At 45.9% G+C, this 11,355-nt stretch overlaps 1 protein-coding gene across 2 annotated transcripts in view; it reads left to right on the forward strand.

The window, feature by feature from the left end:
* Window positions 1-11,355, forward strand: part of Slc9a4 (solute carrier family 9 member A4) — a 51,524-nt gene that overhangs the window by 4,905 nt on the left and 35,264 nt on the right. For both annotated transcript variants that reach the window (XM_010631747.1, XM_010631752.1), the window contains exon 2: window positions 1,083-1,546. In XM_010631747.1, the coding sequence (XP_010630049.1) occupies window positions 1,083-1,546 (464 nt within the window). The remainder of the gene's footprint in view (window positions 1-1,082; window positions 1,547-11,355) is intronic.

Genomic DNA, 11,355 nt, shown 5'->3' on the forward strand with positions numbered 1-11,355 from the left:
TATCTCAGATACAGTAAGTAATTTACCAAAAAAAAAAAAAAAAAAGGGTTTTGGCTGACAGCTCTGGAGCTTCTAGTCTGTGACTGGCTGCATAGCTTTTGGACATGTTGGGTGGCAGAACATCATGGTGGACAAACTCATTACTGGGATGGAAACCGGTGGGTGAAGGGCTGGGGCCCTGCTGTCCCTTCAGGGACACCTTGTGACCTGAAGACCTCCTACTGGGCTCCTCTCCTCCAAGTCTCCTTCTGGTAGTACTGCCAGTACTGCCCTAGGGCCTCACCTTTACCATACTGGCTTTGAGGACATCCAGGATCGAAACCATGGCAGCTGGCCAGGAAGACAACACATGGTTAGGGTGAAAAGGAGGAGATCCCCCAGTAATGCGGTGGCTGTGGGCATGGACAGCAGGGCTAGGCCCTGGGGCAGCAGTGACCAGAAAAATAGGGGTGGACTGCATGATGGGCAGAGTCTCACCAGAGAGCAACCTAAGTTCCTTCTCCCCTAGTAGCTGGTTACGACACAGACAAAATAAAGGTGCTCCATTTCTGTGTGTGCTTGGTGAAGAAGGGGACCACGTGAGGTCATCTGGGGACAGGCTAAGGACTGGGTGGCTGTGTCCAAGTGTCACAAGCAAAACAAGCTGGATTTAGGTGCCAGCGAACATCTCTCCCTTCTTTTTCTTTCCCATGCCCTAGTAGACCCCTGGAAGATGGAAGAGAGGAAGGAGGAAGAAGCGGAGGGGGGAGCAAGTGGGAATGACACTCATTTGCACTGAATAGGACCAGTCAGGCATGTGATATTTATTTATGCATTTATATTAACAGAAGGTCTTTCTAAGTCACTAAGTTGCCCAGGCGAGGCTTGAACTTGCAGTCCTTTTGCCTCAGCCTCCTAGAGTGCTGGGATTACAACCTTGCACCATCATGCCCCATTGGATCTTAGCTGCAGCCCTTCTACACTCCCAGCTCCTGCTACAGAGGCACTGACCCTGTGTCCTGTGTCCTATCTCGGTCTGGAGGAGACCAGCATGCACCCCACCAGTCCCCCAGCAAACCCAGCCATGCTTCTCTGTCCTGCAGGCTTCCATCTCTACCATCGGCTTCCGCACCTCATGCCCGAGAGCTGCCTGCTCATCCTGGTGGGCGCCCTGGTGGGCAGCGTCATCTTCGGCACTGACCACAAGTCACCCCCCGTCATGGACTCCAGCATCTATTTCCTCTACCTGCTGCCACCCATCGTGCTGGAGAGCGGCTACTTCATGCCCACCCGGCCCTTCTTCGAGAACCTGGGCTCCATCCTGTGGTGGGCCGGCCTGGGCGCGCTCATCAATGCCCTCGGCATCGGCCTGTCCCTGTACCTGGTGTGCCAGGTGCAAGCCTTCGGCCTGGGCGACCTGCACCTGCTGCAGAACCTACTCTTCGGCAGCCTCATCTCGGCCGTGGATCCGGTGGCCGTGCTGGCCGTGTTTGAGGAGGCGCGGGTCAACGAGCAGCTGTACATGATGATTTTCGGGGAGGCGCTGCTCAACGACGGCATCAGCGTGGTGAGCAGGCCCGGGTGCGGGAAACAGTGAGAGGCGGCAGGGAGTGGGGTTCTCGCTCGGGCTGTGGTCCAGTTGACTCTGCCAGGCTCACACCCTGGACTTCAGCTCCGACCTCGCCAGCGGGTTGCCAGGGAGACAGGAAGCAGAGGGAGCATGGAATTCCCCAGTGCAGGGGCGGCAATGACCACCGGGCCTCAGAGACCGGAAGTGATGGCCACTGTGGGTTTGCCTAGTAGCAAAGAGCAAGGCACATGCTCAGCACTGCTCAGTCACCAGGCCTCGCCCGGCCTTCTCCAGGCTCCCTTCTGGTTTGCTTCCCTTCCCTGCCCTCCTTCCCCCTTCCTTCCCCTCCTCTTCTTTCCCCTCCCCTCCCCTCCCATTCCTCCCTCCCTCTTTTTTCCTGTCACACGTGCTGCATTAGAGCAAGTTAAATGAGAACATGGGTTGGAGAGAGAGGACACGATTATAAAACGTCTCCCCCTCCGGCTCCAACTTACAGCACATGAGCAGAACGTGTAAGCAGGGTCTGAAGAGAAGTCCCTGGAGAGATTTGGAGAGCACCGGTGGGCTAGTGACATTCCATATGTGGGCCCAGCGGCGTCTGTGGATGGGTCACTAGGACATTCGCACTGCGCAGTCCCATCGCTGGGTGTCAGGGCTAAATACACCCTTCACCAGTCCTTAGTCTAAGTATAGATACTTTTATATGTTTGCACTAGTTTAAAATTTATATCCCAGCATATAACTAATAGGAAAAGGCATCTCATTATTAGAAGAGTCGAGGAGGAGCTGGGTGCAGAAGTGCATACCTGCAGTCCCAGCCATCCAGAAGGCTGAGGCAGGAGGATCACTTGATTCCAGGAGTTCAGTCTGGGCATCTTAGTGTCTCAAAAACAAAAAACAAAAAACAAAAAAAATTAAAACAAAAACCAAAAGCTCCCACTTGCTGGCTCCTCACAGTCTCTGCCAAAGCCCACTGCTTTCACTCCCGTCGTCTTTTTCTCCAGTCTGTACCTCACACACTCGCTGTATCTTTGGCTGTGGTTTAGTTACTGCTCTCATGGTTTGGTGGATTTGATGTTAAGTCTTTCTTGGCTATAACTGCGCTTTGGAATTTTTTCCTGTGTCTCTTCAGCCATTGTCTGGCATCTCCTAGGTGTGTTTTCTGTGATTTTAACAGTTTCCCTGATGGTGAGTTGTTTAGGTTATTTCCAAACTTTCACTCTTAAAAGTGTTGTAAGGAACATTCTCATTTCCCTGTGCTTCCCTTCGCCTTCGACGGTGTTTTTATAGGATATTTCCTTAGAGAGGAAATTGCCAGATGATGCAAAAATGTGTGCACTTACAAGTGTGAAACCCAGTGCTGTTGTAGTCACTCCCAACTCACCACACTGGTAAATGAGTTTCCCCCTGAGGTTATGGAGGTGGCTGAACGCAGGGTGCCGGACAGGGCCAATGAGACTCTCATCAAGGGCTGTCACACGGCAGCCCAGGAGGAGGACACTGTGCACTGCACACAGGCACACCATGGATGGCCCTGGGAAAGGCCAGCTGCAGGGGTTGGGAGCAGGGCAGAAGCAGATGGGAGACCCCATCCTCACAGGACAGTTTGCTGACCATCAGGAGCGGCTTCTCAAGGAGGGCTGCTGCTGCTGGCTGGGAACCTTCTCCACAGGGCCGCCAGGAACGGACTTAAAACCAGACAGCAAAGAGGCGCTGAGCTCTGCCTGTGTCCCCTTCCCCCCGGGCTGCTGAGATTGCGCGGGGCAGCTCTGTCAGCTTCAGGCTTTGCGTGGTCTGCGGCTTCACAGCCTGTGTCCTTGCAGAGATCACGGTCTCTGTGTCAGGGACACTGTCACACCTGTCAGACGAGCGACTGGTTTCTACTCATTTCGAGCAGGAGTGCAGGGCTCTCTGCCCATCCTGCCTGAATCCAGCTTTGTTGCCTTGAGCCTGTCTTGTCTGCATTTCACATGCAGCACCGTCACGGTGTTGTTTCCTGCTCTGGTTTCACGGCCGGCAGCCTTCACTTGACTTCATCACGGCTTCGTTGCTTCCGCATACACATTTCTCTAGAATGATCCTCTCGAAGCAAAATTATAGCCTTCCAACCACTGGAGTGTCTGCTGAGGGCACAGCCGTGACCTCCGCTGGGCCCTCAGGGTGCTGGCTCCGGTGGCCTTGCCCTCTGTGGCCACCCACAGCACGGCAGTGATAGTGCCCAGGCCTCCGGGTTCCCCTAACTGGAACCAGAGAGGTCCAGGGCCAGAATTAGAAAGCAGCTTGAAAGCAACTGGTACTTTCTGCCTTTCAATGGTATTTTGAGCCCTGGGCTTTGAACTCACCCTTTCATTGAGGAAGGAGCTGCCTTGGGCACCAGGCCCAAGTGTGTGCTAGCAGCAGGCAGCCTGAGTCATGCAGAGGTAGCTGTGGCTGTGACCGTGGACTCCTTGAGAGCTCCTCCGTTCTCACCCACACAGCGGCCCTCTCACTTCAGAACCCAGGAAAGGCAGTGCCTGAGGTCCCCTGGGCCTCTCCTTGTTTGATGTCTGGCTCTTGCTGGGATTTTAGGGTGGTACTCTGATCCCCAGAACATGCCTTCACTGAGAGATAAAGGGGAGCAGGAATAAAAACGAAATAGCTTTGAAAATTGATAACTAAACTTGCATTGTACATGGGACATTGGCTACGAGAACAGATTTTGAGTGTTCTCACCATAGATGAAGGAAGGAAAGAGGAAAGGAGGAAGGAATGGGGGACAGATGAAAGGAAGGAAGGAAGGAAGGGAGGAAGGAAGGAAGGAAGGAAGGAAGATAGTAACAATGTGTAGATGGATACTTCAATTAGCTGTGTTGTACAAAGCATTTCTTTAGGATATATGTATTAAAACATCATGTTGTATGACTTGAATATATACAATTTTATTTAAAAAATAAAAGATGCTTCTAATACTGCTAAAAATGAAGATCACCTGTATCCTCAGTTCAGTTTCATACCCAACAATCCCAGCAGGAAGCTAAGTGCAGCCCTTATATCCATGCCCCATGTGGGAATATGTATTTGTTTTTGGTGGCAGAAATCTGTAGAAATTGTAAATTTATAGAAAGTTTCGGTTTGGTTTATGGAGAAACATGGTTGATCTATCCACAGCAAGAATGATAATAACTCACCTTATTTATGAAAGGATAACACATTTTCCAGGAGAGATAGAGGGAGGAGACCCAGTCTATTGCATTTTTAAAGGTCAGATTTCTAATCTTTACCTTATCAACTGAACTCATTTATGGATAGAAAGTATCTTCAAGGGATTTGGATGTGATAGTCCTGGAAGAAAGGAAGCATAAACAAGCCTAGGGAGTACGGATATGAGTAAACTTGGGTAACTCTGGTTGTGTCTAGAAGTTACCATCTTCTGAAAAGTACAATTATTTTAAAATTATTGTTTTCCTCACTTTTATGATCTTACTTCATCTCCTCCTTCTAGACTTTGATCTCTTATTTGTAAGGGATACGGAGGGACCAGAGGTCCATCTTCTTAAAGCTGCTTCAGCCTGATGAGGGCATGGACCCTACCCACTTAGGAATAACACTTTCACTCTGACTGATGTAAAGGAGATGTAGGAATTTCAAATCCTGTTGTTTGAAGAATAACCATTTTTTATAATATGGAAAAGAGGACAAGGACATTATGAAGCCATTGGTGGTTAAGCTTCATTTTATAGCCATGTTAAATTAGTGAGGAGGGGCTAAAAATTAAAAGTAGAATATTGGTGAATAGTGGCTCCAAGGGGTTGAGAATCAGAGAAAATTAGATAGCACTTGACATAAGCATTTTATCTTTAACATTAGCCCCTATTTTCCCTGAGATGTTAATCTGCTACTACCCATGCAGTGTATGGTCCAAAGCCTGGGTGAGTGGTGAGAGATGAAGAAAATTGAAAAATAACAAGAAAGAAAGTTACATATCAAGATTAAGCTTGAAAGTTGGGACCAGGTGGAACCATAGCTTGATGAGCTAATAGCCACCTGGAGTCTAGCATGCTCTTTATGTATATTGTAAGACCAACAGGAAACTTATGCTGCATGCCTACGTGGTCTAGACTGACCGCAGTGTGGTTGCCTCATGATGGGGCGTGAGCAGAAAGGGAACAAGGAAGGATACATAATGCAGTTGTCTCCTGGGGCTGTGCCATCCAGGGTCTACAGTCTTAGTCAAACAGCCCATGTCTAGCTAGTCTATGGAATAGAAAGGGAGTAGGGATTAGGCCAAAGGCCATCTTCAGGCCCAGCTTGCGGTATCAATCCAAGTGCAATATGTGAAGTTTAAAAGCATAGTCTTCTCTGTTTTGTCAGTAAGAAATCCAATGCCCCCCTATTTTAATTATAACAATGGTCAAAGAGTACACTAAGATATCTATATGTTTTGTGACCATTGATCCATTAAAATATTTCACAGTTGGATTTGGATTCTGGTTCTGGCCTTTATTTTGTAGACCTGAAGACCTTTTGTAGTGACCAGCTCCAGATAATATAAACATATAAAGTCTGAAGTAGATAATAGAAAGTTCATACCGCAACAAAGCTCAGTAGCTAGAATATTTACATTGCCATTTTTATTCTATAGGTACAACTCTACAAGAAGCCAAGTTTTTACCTGAGGGGTATTTGAAACTACATATAAATAGTATAATGCCAATATACTTAGAGATGCAAAAGGACACATTTTTGGAAGGACAAATGGAACTGGGAATCATGGCCTCTGGCTGTGTGCTAAAATGTTGCAGGTGTAGCTGGAGACTGACATAGGGGCTGTGCAGTGTTTGGAGTCCTTTGTATAGGTAGCCTGTTTTTCTTTGTTTTTATAATACTATTAAGTACTCATTTGGTGGGTGGGTGGGGGATGTTTACACTTTCCTGCTGGGTGTTTAAGACCAGTTGACTTTCTTCTTGTTTGTAAATCACTCTTAAACTAAAAACATGGACCTGTGGTTCTTCAGTATTTTGTTACAACCTTTTCCAGCCATAGAGTGTTCCTCGGAGGTTACACCATACATTCCTAGAAATCTCTGGCTTGAGGGTTACAGCCTAGCCTTCCAGACACAGCCTGGAGCATTTCCTGGTCCTGTGGTTTTCAACAGATGTACATACCTGCTGGGTTTGCTGGGCTGTAGTAGGGAAAGAATATGCTTGATGTATTCCGAAAGCCCCAGGATTTGGCAGTGGGGACTTGTCCGCTGATGAGAAGTTTCTCAATAGCTTCCTCCGTAATGAGAGAAATGGGCAACCAGTATGTACTGTATGGCCAACTCTGCAGTGTTAGATATGCTGACAGGGGAGGAAGCTCTTGGTTCTGCTTCCAGGTTATTGTGATCCATAATTCACTCCTTACCACCCAAGACCAGCTTCTGTGGTTAGTGTCTTAGTCTGTTTTGTGTTGTTATGAGGAAATACCTGAATCTGATTACTTTATAAGAGAGAGGTTCATTTGGATCATGATTTGGGGAATGAAAGTAAAAAACATGATGCCATCTGAAGAGGGCTCCCTGGTAACGTCATGGCATGGAGGAAAAGCAGAACATGAACTTGCTGGGGGGAGAGGGGGCATGTGTGCAAGCCAGGAAGCTGGGGATTTGAGCAGCAGCCAGGTCTTTAACAGTCTGCTTTGGAGGGACTTCCAAGGAGAGCAAGAAAGCTCTTTAGCTCCAAAGCTTGAATCTCTTTGAGGATGGAGCCAACTTGACTAATCATCTCCCACAAAACCCCACCTCTTAAAGATCTACCACCTCTTCACACCAGCACATGGGCCTCAAGCCTCCAGGACATCTAATCCATAACAGTGAATAATAGACTAGCACCATGGGAAAGATCTGAAACATTGTTGAATCCAATTCCTTTATTTTACTGATGAAAGTCAGCCATTTTTGGTGGTGGAGCCAGAGGTCCCATAACTCCTAAGCATCCATCCATCCACCCACCCATCCATCATCCATCCATTGGTCATCCACCCACCCATCCACAAATATCACTGAGCAGCCACTTCCTGTCAGACGCTATTCCTCCCAAATGTCAGAGATATCCTTAGAAATCCTCCTTCTCAGAAAATTCAAATGACAGAGCCAGTCTTCAGTGAGCTTAATATTGCGGATCACAAATGAGGTGTGCTTTTATAGCTAACAGAATTCTGAGATTAGCTCTTCCATTACTTTTGTACCCTGTAGGAATGCTAATGCCAGATGGTACAAGGCGGCAGATGAATGTTTCTCCAAGTCCGTGTGGGAATGCGGGAGGAGAAGGATGTGCAGATGGAAGGGAGAGAGGCCTGAGCAGTGTTGGTGTAGGAAGTAGGTGTTGGTGGGTTGGGTTTATTTTGAACTGCTGAGATTGACACATCTATGTGCTACTGAAGGAAAGTGTTCAATAGTTTAAGAAATAGGTGTCTAGAGCCTAGGAATGAGATCAGATGGAGGTACACATTTGGGCATCACTGGCGAGTAGGTAGGCATTACTCACAGGGTTTTCAGGCTTTGAAATCGAAAGGAGCTTCTTAAAGAAACTTGTTTGCTGTGCTTAAAGTCAATAAAATTCTGCCACACCCAATTTTCTCTCCTCCCCTTTACATTCTCAGACAGCTTTTTAGTTCCACAACTTGGCCTCTGCTCTCTGAGCTTGTAAACAACAAATGTTCAGGGTTACAAATCCCAGGAGGTTGGAGACCAATGGTTAGCATTCCTTTCCTGGGTTGCAGATTTGTTTTCTTCCTTTTCTGGTAAAAGAGCGCCCGCTTTTCTGTCCTTTGCATCATTATATGGAGTTTGAGAGGTATTTGCTGGTCTTAGGTTTCCTTTAGTAGTCAAAGGGTCAAGAATGTGCCCTGTGACAGAGTTTAATAATCTTCCCATAAATAGAATATTAATTCCATTCATTCATAAACATCTTGTGTGAGGGTGAGGAGTATATTTCTTTATGATATTCTTTGTAACCTTCTAGTATCTGATGTGCAGTAAAGATCCCTTTTTCTGTGCTGTGTTGTGACTGAAACTCTCTGCTTTTGACATGCTTGTAGCCTTGTGCGTCAATTACTTTTCTCTCATTGCTGAGACAAAATACCTGACACTCAAAGTTAAACGCGAAAAGGTTTATTTAGCTCAATTTGTAGAGGTTTCAGTCCATGATTGTCTGGCTCCAAAGCAGAGTGGCACATGGCAGAGGGGTGTGACAGAGGAGAAACAGTTCATGGTAGACCAAAGGTAGCAAAGCAACAAGTGAAGCTTAACAGTGTCTTCCTGCCCCTTTTATCTTATCCAGACTACTGGGATTAAAGTAGTGCTAAATCAATCAATCAGTCTATTGGTTTAGTAATCACACACCCTTAATTCCAGCATCACACACTCTAAATCCAGCCACCTCTGAAAAGGCCACCTATGATGAAATGAGGCTTTGGGGGGACATCTAGATACAGACCATACACCTAGCCATTGGCTGGGCTTTGGGTTAGAGTGGAACTGGGTTGATGGCAAGCTCCAGCAGTGGAGAGTAGTCATAAAGACATATCAAGGAAGTAAGGAAGACAAGTGCTCTATATGTTCTCCATAGCTGCCATGAGGAAGACAATAGGCAGTTGTTTTCTCATGGTTTTGGGAGGTGGAAGTCCAAGAGCAAGGTGCGGGCAGGAGGATTGCTGTGAGGCCCCTCTTCTTGTCTTGCAAGTGGCCACCTTCTCATCACATCCTCACATGCTTTCCTCTATGTACCACTCTCCGGCATCTCTTCCTCTTCTCATGGGGACACCAGCCAGGCTGGATTAGGGCCTTGCTCTTTTGACCTCATTTTAACTTGATTACCTCTTTAAAGATGCTCCCTCCAAATGCAGTCACACGTGAAGGTCCTGAAGTTGAAGATGCCAACACATGAATTTGGGGAGGAGGGACACAATTTGACCCATAGCTGGTGCTCAGGAACTCAGGAATAGGAAGTGTTTGGTGACAAGTCCTCACAAAAGCACACCAAGAACCAAGTTGGTTTTAGAGATCTCAGAGGCAGGAGTTCCTGGATCTGTCATTATTGGGATGGAAGAAATTATGCCATGATGGTAAATCCCTCAAACCTAAGTGGCCTAAACAACAGATGTATGATGTATTTCTTGCTTGTACTACTTATCTTTTGCTGCCTGCAGGGCCTGCTCTTTATAGCTTTCACTCAAGGTCCTGGGCTTGGAGAGTATCTACCATAAGGAACAGAGCGGGTCACTTGCCAGAGGAAAGAGAAGTTTCTGAAAGGTCTCACTTCAGCAAGCAAAGGACCCATCCTGGATGTGACATTTTCCACTTCTGCTTAAAGCTCTTCTAAACTCAGAGCATCCATGCATGGTTATATGGTGACAACCTACCTCAAGAGGCAGGAAATGCAATCCTACAAAGTGTGCAGGAGAGAAAGATCTGGTGGGTAAACACATCGTCAGTCCAGAGTGTATTTGACCTCTCCTGCAGACACTGCTGGATTTTTTATATCTTTCCATTTCTTTTTCCACTCCAGTGAGCTTCCATGCCATCTTTTCCCTTTTCTTGGTTTCTGCTTTTCTATATTTTGTGTCCTTATAACTCAGAGGTCTTCACGGCCCCTCACTGTCCCTGGTCTACCTCATAATATTTCTCAGTTTATCCACACCCAGTGTCATCTATCTGTGCTTCTCAGAGACCAGCTACAACAGCTCTTCACTGGGAAGATGGTTTCACTCAGATACTTCCTGTCCTTAGTTCCTAACAGGCTCCTGGAGGGTCTCTCTGCATTTCGCTGCTGTGGGAGACCTCCTGTGTGAAATGATGTAGGCACCCAGCTCTTTATCAGATGCTGTGTCACAGAAGTGCCCCCATGTGGGTCCATTAGCATGGAGAGGGACAGGACTATTATAATTAGAAGCATTGGTGGCCACACAAATGCATTAATCATTAATTTCTCATTAATTTCTAATTAGTTATCATTAATTTCTCACCTGTTAGTGTCAACTAGAAAAAAAAAGTACAGCAAATCAAAGTCAAACTATGTAAAAAAAGGCAATTGTAAGTTTGCTTGTGAATAATGAGAAAAAATAATTTTAAGAAAAAACTAATCCTCATTCTCCATGAACTCTTTCAAAAATAGGAAGAGAAGGATCATTTTTCAACTATATTTTGAGGCCAAATTTTCCCTGACATCAAGACCAGGGAAAGATATTTCAGGGAGCAGAGCTATAGCCCCAATTTCCATCATGAATATAGATGAAAAATTTCTTAAGAAAATATTATAAAAATTAAATTCCGCTACACATAAAAAGAATAATAGCTGAGTACATCTGCATTTGTTTTTGTGTCTTCCAGTCTGTTCCACTGATCCTCAGGCCTATTTCTTTGCCAGTACCATGCTGTTTTTATCACAGTGGCTTTGTAGTATAGTTTCATATTGGGAATCGTTATACCTGGTGACATGTGTCTGTTGCCTAAAATGGGTTTTGCTATTCTAGGTCTCTTATGGTTCCAAATGAATTTTTGGATTCTTTTTTCTAGTTCTGTGAAATATAGTGTTGGAATTTCAATTGGCGTTGCATTGAATGTATATAGCAGTTTTGGTAGTATGGCCATTTTCACTATTTTGATTCTTCCTACCCAGGAGCAGGGGATATCTTTCCATTTTTTTATATCCTCTTCAATTTCTTTTTTCAGAGTGCTGTAGTTTTCAGTGTAGAGATCTTTTGTTTCTTTTGTTAGATTAATTCCTAGATGCTTCATTTTTTTGGATGCTATTGTAAAAGGAATTTTTTCCCTTATTTCTCTTTC

Source organism: Fukomys damarensis, unplaced genomic scaffold (assembly GCF_012274545.1).
Source record: "Fukomys damarensis isolate Sample0158 unplaced genomic scaffold, DMR_v1.0_HiC HiC_scaffold_9, whole genome shotgun sequence".
Lineage (NCBI taxonomy): Eukaryota > Metazoa > Chordata > Mammalia > Rodentia > Bathyergidae > Fukomys > Fukomys damarensis.